General features: G+C 39.9%; 1 protein-coding gene across 1 annotated transcript in view; it reads left to right on the top strand.

Moving 5' to 3' along the window:
* The window catches only part of sntb1.L (syntrophin, beta 1 (dystrophin-associated protein A1, 59kDa, basic component 1) L homeolog), a 107,260-nt gene extending 85,161 nt beyond the window's left edge, over positions 1-22,099 (top strand). The window contains exons 4-7 of the mRNA XM_018268238.2: positions 8,018-8,157; positions 15,658-15,854; positions 19,407-19,597; positions 19,854-22,099. Of these exons, the coding sequence (XP_018123727.1) occupies positions 8,018-8,157; positions 15,658-15,854; positions 19,407-19,597; positions 19,854-19,946 (621 nt within the window). The 3' untranslated portion in view covers positions 19,947-22,099. The remainder of the gene's footprint in view (positions 1-8,017; positions 8,158-15,657; positions 15,855-19,406; positions 19,598-19,853) is intronic.
* Positions 22,100-22,628: the final 529 nt, after the last annotated feature.

Raw genomic sequence — 22,628 nt, 5'->3', positions numbered from 1 at the left:
GAATTTCCCAAAAAGTGCCAAGTTGAATACAATTAATAAAAAAAATGATACTGAGCTGCATTTGTTCTTCTAAGGCTCCCAGCTCCAGTTCTTCTCTGAACCCTTTCCAGCCGCCGTTATGGAACCATTATGAGTGAAATAAAAGCCCTTGATAGGTAATTACTAAGCCATAGTTCAGTCTGTCTGATCTGGGAAAGAAATGGATATGAAATGGGCTCTGGGAAAGAAACGGATATGAAATGGGCTCTGGGAAAGAAACGGATAGCAATAGCTACAGTAATGCCCAACTGGCAGTCTGTCAGGTTTTTTTATTGTTTTATCAATAACAGTTTACAGAATCATATTTCTTATATGCATACTGACAATCTTTCAGTTTACATATGTAAACATTATGTTGTGTAGACAAATACAAGACTCCTCTGCACTCGACCCATTATCAATATATTTAAGACAGCAACATTCTGTGCATACTGCTACTGAAAAATACCTTACCCTTTAAACAAAACAGGGATTGTTTGTCCATATATTGCAATATATTTAAGCTGGCCAACTACGTCAAAGTCATCCCATATCTGGCCAGTCCTACACTTAATTTTCATCTGATTCATTAAGAATTCAATTGCTTAATTATACATTTTACAAAGGGACTAGGTTTTACCTGCAACTTATTTGCTGCTTTCAAAGTAAAACTCCCAAACTTGGCTGCCCTTTTATTAGACACCAGTGGGATCACCTGACTATAGCTGGGAAGGGTGGGAGCTACAACATGGAGCTGGTCACTGCTCCTGCATAAACTATAACAAACAAGGGAAAGTTGTGCTCACCACTAATTTTTAAAAACATTAGGCGGGTTATGCAATGAGTATGTGACCACAAAATAAATGTCTCAATGTCTTAAATATATTGATAATGGTTTGTGTGCAAAGGACTCTTGTATTTGCCTATATGTATTTTGTGCTCAGTGTCGGACTGGCCCACCAGGATAGCAGGAAAACTCCAAGTGGGCCCAGGCTTCAGTGGGCCCTCTTGCATTCCCTTTTTCTTTATGGGAAAAATGCTTAAAAGATAAGTAAACCTTAAAAATAAATGAATGTTATATTGATGAGGGGCTATTCTAAGCACTTTTGCAATGTACATTCATTGTTTATTTATTTTTAATTCCAAGATATTAAAGGATACATGTACTATCAATATCAATGAATTTTGTTACAGCAGCGCCACCTGCTGGTCATTTTCTGACCAGTCTGACCACCAAGTAGTCAAGGAAGTTGTCAGGAGAAAAAAAGAGGCTGCTCTGATGTTCTTCTGCTTAGGAAAGATTTGAGAAAGGTTTCTAATTTTTTCTAAGAAGAACATCAGAGCAGTCTCTTTCTTTCTCCTGACAACTTCCTTGACTACTTGGTGGTCAGACTGGTCAGAAAATGACCAGCAGGTGGCGCTGTTGTAACAAAATTCATTGTTATTAACAGTACATGTAACCTTTAATATCTTGGAATTAAAAATAAATAAATAAATAAAGAGTAAGTAGATATAAAAGACTAGAAGAATAAAGAGGTTGAGTGAGGAGAGGAAGAATAATAGTCTGGAAAGTGGGCCCATGGTCTAAGGTTTTCTGGTGGGCCCCTGTCATCCCAGTCCGACACTGTTTGTGGTCACAGCCTCATTGCACCCCCGACTAATGGTTTTAAAAAATGGTGGTGAGTACAACTTTCCCTTGTTTTTATTTTGTGTAGATCTCAAAGCTCGCTGGTGTTCACTTTGATGGTGATTTAGGACAGACCCGGACTGGCAATCTGTGGGTTCTGGCAAATGCCAGAGGGGCTGCTATAAGGTGCCATAGAAAGTCAGTATTTAGTGGGCTGTTGGAGGCTGTTTGGGCCTCTGCAAAGACTGATTGGGCCTCTGTGTACCTGAAATGCCAGGGCCTATTTTCATTCTCAGTCCGGACCTGATTTAGGAAACCAGTTCCCTTTTGTAAACATACATAGTGACAATAGAAAATAAAAAAAGAGATAAAGACATAACCTACAAAAGAAAAAGAACCAACTAAAAGAAAAGTAGAAGGTTTATTTTTTTCAAAAGTTATTGTGTCGCATTATAATCAACATGAAATCTAACATGTGGCCGTTTTCAGTAATTAGGGGACATATATAAGGCCTTATTTACAGTATGGACCATCAAACCATTTTCCGGATCAGGGATCTTTCCATGTTTTGGATCTCCGTACCTTAAAGGAAAACTATACCCCCAAAGAATGTAGGTCTCTATAAAAAGATATTGCATAAAACAGCTCATATGTAAAATCCTGCTTCATGTAAATAAACCATTTTCATAATAATATACTTTTCTAGTAATATGTGCCATTGGGTAATCATAAATAGAAAATTGCCATTTTAAAAAATAAGGGCCGCCCCCTTGGATCGTAGGATTCACTGTACTCACAAACATACCAACAAACCATACATGTTAGGTCACATGAGCCAATTAACAGACAGAGTTGTGTCTTTTGCTTCCTCACTTCTTCCTGTTACAGTTAGAGTTGTAGTATTTCTGGTCAGGTGATCTCTGAGGCAGCACAGATAGAGTCACGAAATGGTGGTTCAAGGCAAGAGATGTAAAAGGGCAATATTTACTTAAATATATATTCCAGTTTGGTAAGATTGTTTAATATGCCACTTAATATGATATGAACTATCTGTTGCTTAAGTGTTCATTTTGGGGGTATAGTTTTCCTTTAAGTCTACTAGAAAATCATGTAAACATTAAATAAAGCCAATAGGCTGGTTTTGCTTCCAATAAGGATTAATTATATGTTAGTTGGGATCAAGTACAAGCTACTGTTTTATTATTACAGAAAAAGGACATTTTTTTAAAAAAAAATATTAATTATTTGGTTAAAATGGAGTCTATGGAGTCTTTCCGTAATTCAGAGCTTTCTGGATAACTGGTTTCCTGATAAAATATCCCATACCTGTATCCACAAGTGATTCCTGACCCTCACGTGTTACCCCAGGATGGTGCTCCTCAGCACGGGGAACTATTTCAGGAGTACTGTGCCACCATCTTCTCATTATTATACTAACTCCTTAGGGCAATTATTTAGCACCCCCAGAGATTTACATGTTCCTTTTTATTTTTACAGGAGAAAGAAAGAGGCTGCTCTGATGTTTTTTAGGAAAAAAAATTGAAACCTTTCTCAAATCTTTCCAAACCAGGAGAACATCAGCCTCTTTCTTTCTCCTGACAACTTCCTTGACTACTTGGTGGTCAGACTGGTCAGAAAATGACCAGCAGGTGGCGCTGTTGTAACAAAATTCATTCATGTTAACAGTACGTGTAACCTTTAATATCTTAGAGGTAAATAAATAATGAATCTACATTGCAAAAGTGCTTAGAATAGCTCCCTCATCAATTTTAAAATTACTTATCCTATCAGGGAGGAGGAGTGGGGGCAATACATGGGGGTGCCTGGGCGTCCCTAGATATGTTACTTACTACTTCCCTCCTCAAGGGGTGATGATGTTTAAGTTAGCTTTTAGTATGTTATAAAATTGGTAATTCTAAGCAACTTTTCAATTGGTCTTCATTTTTTTCCTTATAATTCTTATAACTTTTCATCTCTAAGCACAATATATGGACTATATATATATATATATATATATATATATATATATATATATATATATATATATATGTGTATATATATATATATATATATGTGTATATATATATATATATATATATGTATATAGTTATTGGGTAATGAGTGAACCAGTGTAAATGGTCACGGCTGAGACCTGTGCAAGCTTCAAAAAAGCATTGATTCTGATCTTCACGGTAGAGGTGTTTGTTAACCGGGTCCTTAGTTTTCACCTTAAATGGCCCTTGATGCTGAGAGTGCTCTAAACCATCTGCTCTAAATTGTATATATTTCCTACATTTTTCACACTGAATTATTCAGAAGCAAACTATAAAACAGGAAATAATTAGCACATTTGACAAAAGGATTTATTTAGAATAGTCATAAACAAAGACGGAATTGAAACAAGGAAAACCCTGCCAGTAAGCCTATTTTATCTCTTAAAGGCAAACTATAACTTGCTGCCGCTGGCATATTCATTCTATAAGGCAAGCGTGCCACCATAGTAGGATTAGCTGTAGGTTTCATGATTTTTAAGGTTTCAAACATCCACCTGTTAGGACAATATGCCAATTGAGTAGACCTTCATCTAATTCAGTAAACCAGTAAGCCATTTTTAGCATTTTGGCTTTATATTTGAATTGTGTATAAGATATTCCTGATTTTTTTGGCCCCAATATGTGGGCTGATTGAGACAATTTGCAATTGGTTTTCAAATTTGTGTTTTTTTTAGTTTTATTTAGCTTTTTATTCAGCAGCTCTCTAGTTTCAGTAATCTGGTTGCTAGGGTCCAAAATACCCTAGCAACCATGCATTGATTTGAATAAGAGGCTGGAATATGAGCAGGAGAGGGTCTGAATAGAAAGAGTAATGAAAAGCAGCAAAAACAATACATTTGTAGCCTTACAAAGCATTTGTTTTTTAGATGGGGTCAGTGACCCCAAAACTGGAAAGAATCAGAAGAAGGCAAATAATTCAAAAACTAAAAAATGAAGGCTAATTGAGAAGCTGCTACTAATTAGCCGTTCTATAAAATACTAAAAGTTAATTACCCCTTAAAGAGCATATTTCTCAAAAGTCTAAAGTTTAAATCTAGGTGGTTATTTATCAAAATCCAAATTTTTCCGATTTTTTAAATAAAAAAAAGTCAGACCAAACTAGAATCGACGATTTGACCTTATGTATAATTTAAAAAGCACAAATTAAACGGTTCGGGAATAACCTGAAAAATCGCATGAAAAATCGTATCATAATATTTTTTTCCGGTATCGTACGTTTTTTCTGGCATTTTCCCGAAAAGTCCGAATTTTTCAGATTTTTGCCCGAAAAGCCAGAAATAGTCTGATTTTTTGGCTTATTCCAGTGGAGACCACAGAAAGTTTCAAATAGGATAGCGGCCTCTCCCATTGACTTATATACAACCTCGGCAGGTTTGAGATGGTGAATTTCCAGATTCAGACTTTTTGCAGCCTTGGGGTATAATAAATATCAAAAAACTCAATTTTTTTTAAAAAAAATTTCCACTAAAAAGTTTGATTTATATAGTAAAAAGACTCAAGTTTTTTGAGTATTTAGCATTTAGACTTTAATAAATAACCCCTTAGTGTTTGGCTCGTTTTTTCTTTGGGGGGGAGCATGATATTCATCGAAAAATGATGGATCAGGAGCATCTCTACTTACAACTGATTGCTCTGTGTAATTATTTGATTTTAGAAGTTGATACTTTCCCTTAAAAATAAAACTGTAGGTTTCCGAACATCCTGACCAGATGGTGACCAGCTTTCCAAAGGAAACACCTGTTATCCATTCTGCATGTGGAAAAGCCATCAGTATCAGCCCTGGCAATACTTTCTATTCTGTGATATCATCTGCTGAAATGAAGCTCCCGTTCTTTTTCCACTTGGGACCGTGAATAGCAATGTGTCCCTGTTTATTTCCATAAAGTTCTCTGGTGAAGAGGCTTCTCCTCGTTGCTAGGGGACCTCAGATGTTTAGGAAACATGAGATGCAGCCAGAGGGGCTTTTTTCCCCTGAAAGTCAGATTGGAATATGGTATAAATAATGGGTAAAGCAGAATATTTATGGATGCAGCCAGTAACTACAGCCTGCCATTAACTGCTGTTTATCTGCTGCTCTGTTATTCCTGCTGAGTACAACCCGAGCAGTTACATTTTGTTGGTGTTTCTTTCCCGTAGAGTAAAATTAATACAAACAGGGAGACGGCTTAAGTTTTTAGCTTGTAACTTTGACAACTTTGGAACTTAAAGGGATCCTGTCATCGGAAAACATGTTTTTTTCAAAACGCATCAGTTAATAGTGCTACTCCAGCAGAATTCTGCACTGAAATCCATTTCTCAAAAGAGCAAACAAATTTTTTTATATTCTTATTCAAATCAATGCATGGTTGCTATTGTAATTTGGACCCTAGCAACCAAATAGATGTATTTGCAAACTGGAGAGCTGCTGAATAAAAAGCTAAATAACTCAAAAACCACAAATAATAAAAAAGTAAAACCGATTGTAAATCTTCTCAGAATACCATTCTCTATATCGTACTATAAAATAATTGAAAAGTGAACAACCCCTTTAAAATGACTAAAGAAACTGTAACGAATCAGAAAACTGGCTTAATAAATAGAGTAGTGAAAGTGGGGCCCTGGCGTATAACAAACGTTAGTCGTTTATCAGACTGTGTAAGTATCAGTGTCCTTTTGTTGCTGAACTAGACAGGCAGTGATCTCTTGCTTATTCAGCACAGTTACCAGCAACATTGTGTCTCTCCACTCATTTCCTTGTTGTGTGGGAGATTTGGGCTGTTTTTCTTTGTGGTTAATCACAGTAGAAATTACCGGTGTGACTCGAGGTCTGAGCTACATCTCAAACAGCAATGAGGATGTGCCGGGAGCTAGGGTTGGCCCGTAGTCAGATTCAGACAAGCACTTTTACTGTATTTATTGATATGCTGTGAATACAATCTGATTCAGAGATTCTGCTCCACCTCTGATTTTCTCCAGTTGCTTTAAACACATAAACAGAGGCTTTTATGAAATTGGATGGCTTTTCTGTGGTTGGACAGACTGTGTAAGGGTAAAGGCCTCCATACACGGGCCGATAAAAGCTGAAGACAGTCCGTGTCGGCAGCTTATTGGCCCGTGTGTTGGGACATCCGACGGGCTTCCCCGATCGACATCTGGTCGATCTCGATCGAGCAGGTTAAAAAAATCACATTGAATGGCGCTTGCATCTGTGCGTCTATGCAGTCCCGCCATTCGACCGCCCGTATCGGATCCATTATGCCCGATATCGCCCACCTCAATGTCATCGCCAAATGAGCGGATCTCTACGTCTATGGCCACCTTTTGTGTTTTAGAGTTCTCTAAGTGGGAGATGGAGGAAGGACTGACCATGCACATACCCATAATATCCTACCAAACTAACTTTGCTTTATATATTATTGGTACAATGCAGGGCATAACTACAGACAAAGTAGACCCATAGGAGGTATAGGAGCCCCATGAGGCCGTAATTTATATACAATTTCAATAAATATTAGGTCAATTTCTAGACTTTTTGAGGGCCTAAAAAATAATCTGCTGTGGGGCTCAGTAATATCTTGTTAATCCACTGCTACATGGAACTACCTTTCCACTAACAGTTGTTCTCCAAAAGCTCATTTTGTATGTGAATCGCCAGCTTAATGCAATAATTTAATTGGAGTTTTCTTCTTAATGGGAGCGCAGCCAATCATCCGCGGTGCAATCAATCAAATCTGAAGTGGAAGCAAATTGGCGCTGTGTTACTACTAGGGATGCACTGAAGACCAACTGAAAAGTGACTTAGAATTGGCCATTCTGTAACATACTAAAAGTTAACGTAAAGGTGAACCACCCTTTTAACACTTGAACTTTTGTGACAAGTTTGTGTGTATGCCACCATTTTGCAGAGTGCTGCTCCTACCAGGCCTGGATTTTTGGGAAGGCCACCTAGGCCCGGGCCTAGGGCGGCAGGATTTTAGGGGGGCGGCATGCTGCCCAACCACACCCACATTGGTTCAAAAACACTGAGAATGCGCAGAAGATACAATCTCCATGAAAATTTGCACGAATAAAGGGGAGGGGGCAGGGGCGACAAACGGCAGTGGGCCTAGGGGCTCCCGCTATGTAAATCCGGCCCTGGCTCCTACTAAAGTCTAAGCAGTTTAGTTCCAGTTGCAGCTTCCTAAGTGAAGCCTCCTGAAATCAGAAGGTATTTACTTGTCACTGCCTAAATACCAAAAATGAGAGTTTTCATTCTCCCATAAGGCATCATGGGTGGAGACTGTGGTTGGCCTGATCCATTCTCTTATCTCCTAATCATGGGCCCTGTGCTTTACTCTAGGTACCCGAAAAGAATGAGAAGCACTGGAAGCTGGTCCTGATGGTCCTGACAGAGAAGGATCTGCTCATGTATGAGTCTATGCCTCGCAGGAAGGACGCCTGGCTCAATCCAGTGCATACCTACCCACTCATAGCCACCAGGTACTTCATCTTTTGTTTTCTTCCTCATCCTGTCCAGTAAAGTAGAGAACTAAATCTTTTGGTCTTTGTATTGTTCGTGTATCATTAGCCATGGAGAAGTTTATCGAGTAGGAGGGACTTTTACACTTATTGACATTCACAAAAATGCAAGGGGCTGTTGGTGGCTTGTCCAAAATGTAGGATGGATGCCTCCAAGGGAATCAGAACACAAATCCTTTCATTTGAATGTGTAGGCACAGGTGGGTGCACAGATCTGCCACAAGTATATGGACAACTCTGATTATTGGAATATACTATTTAAGCTACATCCATCAATGACGCCACTATATCTTCTCAAAAATTCAGTTTAAGGTAGAGCCGTTGCTATTTCAGTAGAATAATCCACCATTCACAGAGTAAGCTCCATACAGTATTGGTTTGCGGAGATGGTAATTGAAGAACATGATGATTTACATAGAGCTCTGACCTCAGCCCAACTCAACATCTAAATAATAAATTGCAACTCTCATGCAAATCCCCCTAAAAAACAGTCTTTTCCTGCCTACTGAAGGGAAAACACTGAACTTATTCTAATTGGCTTATATAGTACATAGCAGGGATGCACCGAATCCAGAATTCAGTTCGGGATTCGACTAGGATTCGGATTTGGCCCGAATCCTTCTGCCAGGCCGAACCAAATCCGAATCCTAATTTGCATATGCAAATTAGGGGCGGGAGGGAAATCGTGTGACTTTTTGTCACAAAACAAGGAAGTAAAAAATGTTTTCCCCTTCCCACCCCTAATTTGCAAATTAGGATTCAGTTCAGTATTCATCTGAATCTTTTGGGGGTTCGGCTGAATCCAAAATAGTGGATTCGGTGCATCCCTAGTACATAGTGTCTACTAGTGACTACAATGTCTGATTTCTATAAACAGCTGTTGTGATGGTAGAATGTACCAGATTGTACGAGCCACTGATGTGGTTAAAAGGGTTGTTCAACTTTAAAATAACTTTTAGGGGAAGATTTATTGAGGATCGAGTTGTGCTTTCCAAAAAAAGTTTTTGAGGTTATATTTTTTGTCAAAAAACTTGAATTTGTCGAGATTCATTATATCCCGAACCTGGAAATAGATTGAATCCAACAATACACAAATCTAAAACCTGTTGAGGTCCTATGAGGAGTAATAAAATGTGGCAATAAAAAATACATATGTAGCCTTACAGAGCATTTGTTTTTTAGATGGGGTCAGTCAGAGCCGGGCCAACCAGTGCGCACTCGACTGCGCATGCGCAAAACTTCGCTTTGCACGAAATGTGTGCGTGCATGCGCAGAAGCGCATTTACGCGAAAGACACCAGCGGTAGTTGGGGAGAGACGGGACCGGACACGGGGTAGGCGACAGAGCAGGTACGTGCCTGGTGCCCCCTCAGCTTTGCGCCCTAGGCACTAGCACCCGACCCTAACCGGCCCGCTCCCTACCCGCATCCGACCCGGGCCTGCTCCTCCCCTTTATTTATAGACCCGCGCCCGACCCGACCCACTGTGACGTCACAAAAGGGGCGGGGTGGGGCAGGTGGAAGTCTATAAATTCCGGGCTGGAAGACGGCAGTACTAGGTCGCGGGCGGGGAGAGCAGGAGAAGAGCGCGACCCGCGCATTTAGTCCAAGGGTCGGCCCGAACCTGCCCCACCCGCGGGTAAACCAGGGCTTGGCCCGCACATCACTACTAGGCACGTGCCTACTCTGCCTACCCCTAGTTCCGGCCCTGGGGTCAGTGACCCCCATTTGGAAGCTGGAAAGAGTCAGAAGAAGATGGCAAATAATTCCAAAACAAAAAAAATGAAGGCCAAATGAAAAGTTGTGCTCAAGGAAAAACGGACAGCTACAAGCAGAGTCTATAATAGGAGTAGTAATATGAAGTTGCTGTTGGAACAGTGATTAGTATTGTTGGCTTGCAGTACTGAGGTTCTGGGATACCTTCCCATCTGGGTTACATTTTTACCAGGGCATTATTAGCTTGGAGTTCTGCCCAAGCAGAGTCTGTGTGTCCTACTGACAGGCAAATGGGAGACATTGTTTATTCACCAGGGTGCTCCAGCAGATCAGAAACACGATGGATGATGGACAACTTTAAAAGCCTTTCTGTGCACGTATCTTTAAGGAGGACTGATAATGGGATATTTTTCTTTTCTTGACCCAAATGGTAGCCTACTAACCTAAGTATGTGCCAGATGATTGCTCCCCAAACAAACTGCATGGCCATCTGTGTATGTGACCAACTGGTTTGGCCAATAAAACTGCAGGACAATCACACCAATTTTGATCAATCAGAAAGTGTCATGGACGACTAATGGTTTGGTGCACATCATTGGTCATTCCTGATGTGCTCAGACCATACTTCATACAGTCAGTACAATTTCTTTGTGTGTGGTCATATTGCACTAATATTTATGGGGTTATTTACTAAACCTCGATTTTTTTCTGGTCAGGGTTTTATGGGCAAAAACTCACAATTTTTTTTAGGTTTTTTTTTAGAGATTTATTATACCCTGAAGCTGCAAAAGGTCTGAATCCGAAAATCCACCATCTGTAGGTCCTGTAGAAGTCAATGGCAGATGTCCCTTTTACAATTTGAAGATATCATGATCTGCGCTGGGTTTTAGTCTGATAATCGGAAAAATTATGGGTTTTCAGGCGATAATCCGAAAAAAATCAATTCAAAATGTTAAAAATTTGTACAATTTGGGTTTTCGCTGGATTTTATCCAGTCTTTCTCTGACTCAACTTTTTCGAGTTATTTTATTGATGAAATGGTGGATGGGTGTTTGGTCGAGCTTGGTTTAATAGAAATATGAGAACAATTCAAGTTTTTAGTAAATAACCCCTTAGTACAGTGATCCCCAACCAGTAGCTCATGAGCAACATGTTTCTCACCAACCCCTTGGATGTTGCTCTCAGTGGCCTCAAAGCAGGTGCTTATTTTTGAATTCCTGGCTTGGAGAAAAGTTTTGGTCGTATAAAAAACAGTTGTATTGCCAAATAGATCCTTCTGTAGGCTGCCAGTCACAATCACAGCCCTTCAATGCCATCCTCAGGAACTATTGTCATGCTTATGTTGCTCCCCAACCCTTCTTACTTTTGAATGTGGCTAACAGGTGAAAAAGGTTGGGGATTACTGCCTTAGTATATAGTCCAGAAGGTTGGATATCCCTCACGCTAGTCCTTGTCATGGCAAATATTTGTTAAATGAGGGTTGTGAGGTCATCTAATAATTAGAGCACCATCTGCTACCAACTCACACTTTCTGATCTTCTACACCAGGGCTGTCCAACTGGCGGTGCGGCCCGCGACCCCCCCTCATGTGGCCCTCCACATAAAAGTCTTTCTGCTGTGTCTATTTACCACATGTAAAATTTAAAAGGTATCACTACAGAGATTAACTGGCCCCTGCATTGTCTAAACATCAAATTCACACTAATCCTCTGCATTGTTCACACTTGTGACACCTCTATTGTTTGTATCCTAAAGCCTGTACTGTTCTACCTGAGACCCAGACTGAAACTGCCACATTGTTCTCCTGTTCACACTTTATTCAAAATGCTAATGGGGCCCCAGCACTGTATCACTGTATGTAGTACATATTAGACTGCTCCTGATTCCTGTCTCCTGCTCTGTTCTGCCTTCCCTATGCTCCCTGTGTGTGTCATACTTTGGTTTGTTAGCATTTGAAAATTATTGCTAGTGGCCCCTAAGGTGTTTAATCATATACTGGGGATACTGTATTATACACAGGGGCATATGGATTTATGGGTATGTCTTATATGACTTAACTTTTTTCCCATATGAGTGACATCCCTGCCAGGACAGACACAAGTTAGTTCCGCACCCTAGGAAAGAGCTTCACTCAGTGCCCCCCTGTCCTGCATTACCATTTCCCTCCTTACCATGATAGTTTTAAAATAAAGAGAGCAAGAAAATGCACAACACTTTTTCATTTATATTACTGCCCCCTGTACCTGTACCAGCAAGCTCAGCAGCCATCCATCATACAGCAGCCATCATATTGCCCCCAATCTTTACCTGTGTCAGCAGCAGCCAAAAATAAATCTGATCACATCATATTGCCCCCAAGTATTTATGTAGCTGTGCCAGCGCCCAGCAGCAACAGCAAACATATGGGCCCCAAATCTGTACCTGGCTGTTCCAGCAGGAAGCTTCACACTTTACAGTAATAGAAAGAAAGTCTTGAGTTCAGTGTAACTGTGCAAGTCTGAGAGCAGCGAGAGTCACACCAAGCAGCCCCCCAGCTCTCTGCCTCTCTCTGTCACCCAACACATCAGGGACGTCATTGATGCGTATACGCACATCGCGCTGCACCGCACAGAAGGAGCTATTACTTGCCGGCAAGAGGGAGAAGGGGAAGGAGATGGATTCCACCCAACTGGGTAACCATGATTACTGAAACAAATTATTAAATAAACGCTTCAAAAAAAAAAGCGCCCCTCAATGATGGCGCCCTAGACAGCCACCTATTCTGCCTACCCCTAGTTCCAGCCCTGATCCCTGCAGTGAGCACCAACCATCTGGTTTTTTGGTGTGCTATTAATGTGGCCATGGTCTTGTGGTAACATGGGTGTAGTTTAAAGTGGGTGTGGTCTAAAAACAGGGAGTGGCTAACACTGGCTTCCGTTATCGGCCCTCCACCATGTCGTTTGGAAAAATTCTGGACAGCACTGTTCTACACTATCCCCCCATATGTAATAAAAGGCACTTAGCTTTCCAAGGAGCAGTAACCCATAGCAACCAATAAAATGTTTGCTTTTAAAAATGTGACCAGGAAATTCTACCCGCTGATTGGTTGCTATAGGTTACTGCCCCTGGGCAAACTTAGTGGCTTTAATTACATAACCTCGTATAGATCTTATGTACCTCCTGGATCTGCTACGTGTCTTAGAATGACAGCTGACAGTTGCTTATTTTTCCTTTCATGGTGCAAACCAGCAGTCACACATGGAAGACAGAGAAATCGCTAGGTGCCATACAGGCGCATAGCAACTGTCACTTTAATGCACAAATTTGAGTTTAAAAAGGCATTTTTCAGCTATTTGCATTTTTTTCCTATTTAAGAAATTCCAGATTTCCATGCTTGACTGTTATTTCCCATTATAACAAGAGGTGATTCGCTACACTCGTTTTTATCTGCTCAGCAATAATAAAGAACAAATGGGAGCAGTTATGGGAGAACAGTGGGCCAGCTTTACCCATCAATAGTTTCGAATGAGACCACTCTGGGGATACGACTAGGAACATTATAATAAAATATTCATTGCGTTCAGAATCGATAACTGATCTGTATAATGTCCCCTTTCATTCTGCAATGCCCATTAACTAGGCTAGTGTTATTGGGATTGGAGAGATGATGATCTGCAGTGCTTCCATTATTTATTGTTTTCCAAATCAATCAGTGATCCAGTTAATGCTCTTTGATGTTTATTAAAGGGACAGTGGCACCAAATAATGAAAAAGCCTACTTTCCTTTATATATGTCATGTTCACCTTACCTGTGCTATGGAACATTCTGCTTCATTTCTTGCAGTTTCAGTATCTCATTGTTTCTATAGCAGACTGGCTTCAGCTTGTTTTTATGGCACATGCCACAGCGAGGGTTGCCGCTTGCCTGGTCTTGAACTGACAGTCAGGTTTTTACACCCGCTGTCCGGTTCGAAAATACCTGCCTGGTGTTCAGAAGTATGAAAACCGGGCAAGCCTGTTCCCTGCTTCCTGATCAATTTGGGCAATCAAGGGCCGCCACGTCATTAGCCTGCCCCTTCATATCACTGGCCCTTCCCCTCACATCATCAGCCACACCTCTGACATCACTGGTACCGCCCCCTGCCTGGATTCCAAAGGAAGAAAAGGTGGCAACTAGTGATGGGTGAATCTCCCGCGTAATTCGTGAAACGGCTAAAAATTCCGCGAAATGGCAAAAAATTTGTGAAACTCAAAAGTTGACAATTTTCAAGCCGGCGTTAAAGTCAATGGGCGCCCGTATAGTGTTGACGCACATAGATTTCGACGTGAGCAACTTTTTTCGCAGGAGTTTCGCAAATTAATTCACCGGCGGTGAAACGCGGAAATTCGCTGCAAATTCACGCCATCACTAGTGGCAACCCTATGCCACACAGACTGTAAAGGAGAAGTTCACATTTAATATAGAATGGCCAGTTCTAAACAACTTTTCAATATTTATTCTTTATAGTTTTTTAATTATTCGCCTCCTTCTTCTGATCTCATCTAAAAAAACAAATGCTCTGTAAGGCTACACATTTATTGTTATTGCTACTTCTTATTACCCATCTTTCTATTGAAGCTCTCTCCTATTCATATTCCAGTCTCTTATTCTCTCATGCAAGGTTGCTAGGGTAATTTGCACCCTAGTAACGAGATGGCTAAACAATTGCAAATTGGAGAGCTGCTAAATGAAAAGTTAAAGAAGTCAAAAACCATACATTATAAAAATGGAAACCAATTGCAAATTGTCTCAGAATATTACTCTCTACATTTTACTAATGGGGTTATTTACTAAAATATGAATTTATCTCATATTTATTTAAAAAAAAAAACACAGTCAAACTCCCATGCTCGATCTTATCTTATTCATTTAAAAAAAACGTAATTTATTCAGATTGTGAAAAAGTCAACAAAAACGAGCGAAAAATCGAATTTAGCCGTTTTCCAGAAACGTTAATATAATGCCCTACACATGAGCCCACTGTAAAATGAATGTTCCGTATGTTATGAAATGTCTGGAGAAAACTGGTTACCCAAAAAAAGTCTGTTAGGACTTTTGCAGCCAATCCCGCTTAAAAAAAGGAAAAGTCGACAGCGTTTTTTGAACTTTAATACATTTTCGGCTCACAGGATATGATGTAAGTGAAAGAAGATTAAGGAAGATCCGGCTGCTTTTTAGTACTTCACCTGGTCTGAGGTGACGAAGGCAACTCTAGCGTAACGTTCAGTAAAATCCGCACTTTAGTGAATTTGCGGAGTAACGATCGTTCGCCATAGCGAGTGCAAATGAACGGTAGCGGCGGCCTCTTTCGCTAGCGAATTGGTGCCTCCGCCTGTTAGTGAATTGACGATGTCCCCTGCGGGTCGTAATGCTGGCGAAAAGTCGATAGCGTTAGCCACTTCTGCCTCTTGGACTTTTTGCAGCGCCGGGGGAATAATAAATCTCAAACAATACTAGTTTTTTTTTTCCTCTAAAAATTCACGTTTTCTAGTCAAAAAAACTTGAGCTTTCACAACTCGTCGTTTAATAAATAACCCCCTAAAAGTAAACTCAAAGGTGGACAACCCCTTTAATTTGTACTGAAATCTCTCCCGCTAGGTTGCAGTTAAACGTGAGCTACAAGATGCTTGTGTGCAAACCTGTAATATGTCTATTATTGCTATCCTGATTACAGCACTGAATTTGTGTATATTAGAACTACAGTATATCCAGTTTTATTTTTTTTCAGGCTGGTCCATTCGGGTCCTGGCAAAATCTCTTCCCTTCCTGGCACAGAGTTCTCATTTGCTACACGGACAGGGTCGAGACAAGGAATTGAGACCCATTTCTTCAGAGCCGAGACCAACAGGGATCTCTCCCTCTGGACCAGGTCTATAGTACAGGGCAGTCACCACTCTGCTGAGCTCATTAAAGAGATTTCGACTCGTAAGTACCACCTTGGCACGGGTCCTCTCTCCTGCTTCAATGATTTAAAGGAAAACTATACCCCCAACATAAATACTAAAGCAACAAATAGTTGATATCATATTAAGTGGCATATTAAAAAATCTTATCAAACTGGAATATATATTTAAGTAAATATTGCCCTTTTACATCTCTTGCCTTGAACCACCATTTTGTGATGGTCTGTGTGCTGCCTCAGAGATCACCTGACCAGAAATACTACAACTCTAACTGTAACAGGAAGAAGTGAGGAAGCAAAAGACACAACTCTGTATGTTAATTGGCTCATGTGACCTAACAAGTATGGTTTGTTTGGTTTGTTTGTGTGCACAGTGAATCGTACGATCCCAGGGGACGGCCCTTATTTTTTATAATGGTAATTTTCAATTTATGATTATCCAATGGCACATACTTCTAAAAAAGTATATTATTATGAAGCAGGGTTTTATATATGAGCTGCTTTTGTGCAATGCCTTTTTATAGAGACCTACCGTATATACTCGAGTATAAGCCGTCCCGAGTATAAGCCGAGGTACCTTATTTTACCTCCAAAAACTGGGAAAGCTTATTGACTCGAGTATAAGCCGAGGGTGATAAATGCAGCAGCTTCTGGTAAGTTTCAATCAAAAAATTGAGGGTTTCTGCTCCCATTGGAGGTGCCGGCATCTCGTTTTTGGATGCCGGCGACCATTCTTGGACGCCGGCGAATATTCTTGGAGACTATTCTTGGACGCCGGCGACTATTCTTGGACGCCGGCGACTATTCTTAGGTGCCGGCGACCGTTTTTGTGATTGACCCGCGTATAAGCCAAGGTAGAGTTTTTCAGCATATTTTGGGGGCTGAAAAACTTGGCTTATACTCGAGTATATACGGTACATTGTTTGAGGGGTATAGTTTTACTGTAAGCAGATTGTAAAGGATAAGTAAACCTTGAAAATAAGTAAATGTAAAATTGATGAGGGTGCTCTTCTAAGCACTTTTGCAATGTACATTCATTATTTTTTTTTTAATTCCAAGAAAGAAAGAGGCTGCTCTGATGGTAAGGAAAAAAATTAGAAATCCTTCTCAAATCTTTCCTAACCAGAAAAACAGCCTCTTTCTTTCTCCTGACAACTTCCTTGACTACTTGGTGGTCAGACTGGTCAGAAAATGACCAGCAGGTGGCGCTGCTGTAACAAATTCATTGATGTTAACAGTACATGTAACCTTTAATATCTTGGAATTAAAAAAAAAAAAATAACGAATGTACATTGCAAAAGTTATTAGAATAGCCCCCTCATCAATTTTACATTCACTTATTTTTAGGGTTTACTTATCCTTTAAGTGTGTTCTGATGTAACCAGGACAGAAAATGTTCCTTCTTACAGGTACGGACCTGTTATCCAGAATACTCAGGACCTGGTGTTTTCCAAATAAGGGATCTTTCAATAGTTTAGATCTTTAAACCTTAAGTCTACTAGAAAATCATGTAATCAATAAATAAGGGGTTTCCGGATAACTGATCCATCCCTGTATATACTGTATATATATATATATATATATTTTTTTTTTTTTTTTTTTTTTTTTTATCAGTGTTTTTAACACTATGCACTGTTATAAGCAAGGCTCATTTGCTAAACTGGTGCAAAACTAGGCCATGTTTTTAACCCACAATATATTGTTTTCCGAGAACGTAAAAAAATGCACCACAATTATCTACCAATGTAGTAGCGAGTGGGGTCACTTCCTACACACTAATGAGCATTTTATCAATAATTCACTGTGTGTGTAGGCACAATCCGCTAAGACAGTGCTGTCCAAATTCTGTGCTACCGAGGACTGGAATTATTGTGGCCTACATGTTGGAGGGCTGATAATGGAAGCCAGTGTTAGCCACTCCCTGTTTTAAGCCACACCCACTTTAAACCACACCCATGTTAGCACAAGACCACACCCACATTAATGGTGGTAGCACAGCAAAAAAATTAAATGGTTGGTGCTCACTGCAGGGATATCACTAATATGTGATCATCCTCCCCTGTGGATAATATGGCACCCCTAGCACATGATTAAAGGATAAGTAAACCTTAAAAATAACTGAATGTAAAAATAGAAACCTTTCTCAAATCTTTCCTAACCAGAAGGACATCAGAGCAGCCTCTTTCTTTCTCCTGACAACTTCCTTGACTACTTGGTGGTCAGACTGGTCAGAAAATGACCAGCAGGTGGTGCTGTTGTAACTAAATTCACTGATGTTAACAGTACATGTAATCTTTATTAAAATAAAATAAATTATTTTTTAAATAAATAAATAATGAATGTACATTGCAAAAGTGTTTAAAACAGCACCCTCATTAATTCTACTGCTCTCACTTATTTTTAAGGTTTACTTAAAAATAAACACTTTAGGGGCCCCTATCAACAATTTTCAAATGCAAATGCAAACTACCAGGCTTATGTTCCACAGGCAGAGCAGGGCACACACAGGCACATACATCCCAGCTGTCCCATTTTTAATGGGACAGTCCCGATTTTGACATCTCAACCTGCAGTCCCGGATTGTTACTGAAATGTCCCGACTGCCACAAAAAAGATACAAAGTTCTAAAACTTCATTGGCTTTTGGCAGAGAGCCCAGAATACATGGCAGCTGCACTTTTGTAACAATTTAAGCATACCTCCCAACATTTTGGAAGTATAAAGAGGGACAAAAAATGTTTTCGCACATAGCGCAACGGAAATTGTTGACCACACCCTTTCTGTGGCCACACCCCCTAATTACCATGTTCATTTTACATAATTTGGCAGGTTATGAAAGTTTGAAAATATTTCTCCTTATCTAAACTGTTTTTTTGTGTCTCAAAATGGTTACAAAGTATCTTATTTGCACCTGTTAGCTGTTCTGTGATCTCTGCTAAAAGCCAATTAAGTGAGAAACTGTTTCTTTTTCTGGCTGTTCAGTGCAGAGAAAATAGGGACTTTCCAGCACAAATGAGGGACTGCGGGTTGAGCTGTCAAAAGAGGGAATGCCCCTTTGAAAAAGGGACAGTTGGGAGGTATGATTTAAGATAAGTAAAAATACAATTGTAACAGTTTAAGATGGGGACACTGTGACTTGCAGCTTAAAGGGCAAATCACCATCATGAACATGCATATAGACTCTCAGTGGAGTGTGTAGAGGCACGAGTCAATACAGTTTAAATTGCATATTGTCGCCCTTGTGTTTGTAAATGAGCATTTTGAGACAAATACATTATGCCATCCAGTGGTGAATGTTTGTATTGCAAGTTTTGTTTTGGATGAGGAGCCAACAGTAACATGACACAACTTTCAACTTGTTTAAGAAAAGACACGGGGCAAATTTAAAAAGATATGAAGTTACGTTTACCATGAGAAATAGCGCAGCATTTGGTCTCACATTATTCTTCACTCTGTGATTAGCAGCCTTCTCATTGGAAGAGATTCTCCTACCAACTTATAAGAGATTCAGTATAATGAAGTCACGTGGGCTTTTACATTGGCTTTAATACCTCCTCGCTTTTCTGTTTCTTTCAGCGTGCACTTACAAGAATAATGAGTGTCGATTGGTTATAAATTATGATCATGGATTCTCACTGACCTCTGAAGCCTTGGATGGGACCTATTCGCGACCCCTGGTACAGTTCCCCTATGAAAAACTGAAAATGTCATCTGACGATGGAGTTAAGATGCTCTATTTAGATTTCGGGGGAAAAGAGGGAGAATTGGTAAGTCCTGGGTTCCTTCTGTAAGAATATCCTTGACCTGTAAGATAGGTTCCCTCCTGACCTCAAAATTGTCATTTTCATATCTGTCCTTAATCTATACCCACAGTAAGGACAGCATTCAAAAGCAGGTGTGCCCAACCACTTTTGTGAAAGATTCGGCCGAATCCCAAATAGTGGATTTGGTGTATCCCTAGTTTTTACATGGGGTTTGATGCAGAGAATTATATATTTCAATGATATCCTTTTTTCTTTACAGCAACTGGATCTCCATTGTTGCCCAAAGCCCATAGTCTTCATCATCCACTCGTTTCTGTCGGCTAAAATCACAAGGCTTGGCTTGGTGGCATGAGAATAAAGAATGGGCACGTGGATCTACAAGACGTCTATAAAGATACAGTAACCCATAGATAGATGGATCTGCAGGCTGCAAAGTGTTGGATGGAAGTTTGGTGCGGGGACTTCAGTTTCAGCCAATCAGGAAACTCAAAGGAGAGAACCACCAGATGCAAAAAAAATCAAACAAGGGCAATGCATCGTGTGTTGTCCTGAAGCACTTTATATATAGAAGCACACGATGTGCATATTTTCTAATATTCTCTCTCTGCCTTCATAAATCAACTGACAAATGCTGCGCTGAGTCACTTAACTCCTTCATATCCACTGGGCCTGGCAAAAAGGATTCCGTTTACACACAATGTTGACTTAGTTCAATGGGCATTTCCTGGCCAAATAATAAGCCTTAGAGGGACATTAGATTCCCGTTGCTGAAGGCTCACGTTCTGTGACAATGGAGTTGTAGCCAATTGCATTCATTTGAGTGAATATTATAAAATATTAATAGAAGGGATTCTATTAATATTTTATAATATTCACTCAAATGAATGCAACATAAAGAGGTTGTATCATCTCGAATGATCATTAGTTGGGTCTGTCTGCCTGGTTTCCTAGGGTGGGATGTGATTCAAGTTTATAAAAAACAGGACAGGCCCTGATCCAACCCAAGTCACACTTCTTTACACCCAAACCCACCTCTGATCTGCCCAAACCCCTTCCACTTCAAGGCACAGCTTCCCTTCTTATTGCCCACTAATCTAGACTGCTGTGATACCCTGGGTTACTCACTAAGAGTGGGCCCCTAACAGCCTCCCTTCTGACCCCCATTTTTAGGGGGGGGACCATGAGAACTTTTCAGAAAATATTTAGGTGCAATAGGAAGTTCTCTAGTTTTCTTTAATACCTCCACCCTCTTAATGTGTCTTCCAGCCAAAAGCAGAGAGGCCCTGTGGAACTGCCACTGTATCTGAGAATTATCAGGAGCACTTTGATCAACACTGAGCCTTTCCACTGCTATTTTCCTTTTCTCTGCCTTTTTCTATGTTGTTATTGTAGTTGGCTATCCAATAATCCTTGGATCTGACCAGGAATAGTTTAATAACATAGTTGCTGCTAAACTAAAAACAGGGTTGGACTGGCCATGCAGGTCATCGGGGAAAAACCAGGTGTGCCCCGGCTGGGCCAGATCCCCTCTCCTGATCTCCTGACCCTACAAAAAGAAAAATAATTTGCGGTGCCGTTCGTGCGGCTCCTTTTGTGCACACGTGGCGTTGCAGTAGGGGGTCCAGAGGGGGGCCCTGACCAGGAGTCCCGGTGGGCCCCTGCCCCCCAGTCCGACCCCGACTATAAATCTCAGCATCCTCCAAGAGCCAGTGCTGCTTGCTGTCCTCAAGCTACAAGCACAGGTTTGTATATATCAGGGCTAGTGAATGGCAACATTAAGGGGGTTATTTATTAAAATCCAATTTTTTTCTGATTTTTTTAAGAAAAAAGTTTGACCAAACTGGAATCCACGATTTGACCTTATTTATCATTGAAAAAAAGTTTTATGCAAGAAACGCTCAAATTATTCGTGAAAACGCTCGAAACCCCCTGATTAGTTCAGATTTTTGGCCAAAACTCAGCGCAGACCATGATATCTTCAAATTTATCAAAATCCAATTTTTTGGTATTTTTTAAGAAAACAAGTCTGACCAAACTGGAATCCACGATTTGACCTTATCTATCAATGAAAAAACTAGATACAATCGGTTCGGAAAAGAACTTGAAAAATTCGTGTTTTTGAGAAAAAAGTTTTATGCAAGAAACGCTCAAATTTTTCATGCAATCGATCGAAACCCCTGATTATTTCAGATTTTTGGCCGAAACTCAGAGCAGACCGTGATATCTTCAAATTTATTATAATCCAAATTTTTGTGGATTTTTTAAGAAAAAAAGTCCAACCAAACTGCAATCCACGATTTGACCTTATCTGTCAATGAAAAAACTAGATACAATCGGTTCGGAAAAGAACTTGAAAAATGCAGTTTTTTGCGAAAAAAGTTTTATGCAAGAAATGCTTAAATTTTTCCTGAAAACGCTCTAAACCCCCTGATTATTTCAGATTTTTGGCCGAAACTCAGCGCAGACCATGATATCATCAAATTTATCAAAATCCATTTTTTTGGTGCGTTTTAAGAAAAAAAGTCCGACCAAACTGGAATCCACGATTTGACCTGATCTATCAATGAAAAAAAAATAGATAAAATTGGCTTGGAAAATAACTATATATATATATATATAGCAGACCATGATATCTTCAAATTTATTAAAATCCATTTTTTTGGGGATTTTTTAAGAAAAAAACTGCAATCCATGATTTGACCTTATTTATCACTGAAAAAACGAGATAAAATTGGTTTGGAAAAGAACTCGAAAAATTCAGTTTTTTGCGAAAAAAGTTTTATGCAAGAAATGTTTTAACTTTTCCTGAAAACGCTCTAAACCCCCTGATTATTTCAGATTCTTGCTGAAATTCAGCGCAGACCAAATTTCTAATTTATCAAAATCCAATTTTTTAAGAAAAAAAAGTCCGACCAAACTGGAATCCACGATTTATCATTGAAATAACTCGATAAATTTGGTTCTGAAAAGAACTCGAAAAATTTGCTAAAATTTTTCATGAAATCGATCGAAACCCCTGATTACAGTATTTCAG

This window comes from Xenopus laevis, chromosome 6L (genome assembly GCF_017654675.1).
Source record: "Xenopus laevis strain J_2021 chromosome 6L, Xenopus_laevis_v10.1, whole genome shotgun sequence".
Taxonomy (NCBI): Eukaryota; Metazoa; Chordata; class Amphibia; order Anura; family Pipidae; genus Xenopus; species Xenopus laevis.
Note: the sequence above shows the minus strand (reverse complement) of the source record. Positions and strands in the feature narration are given on the sequence as shown.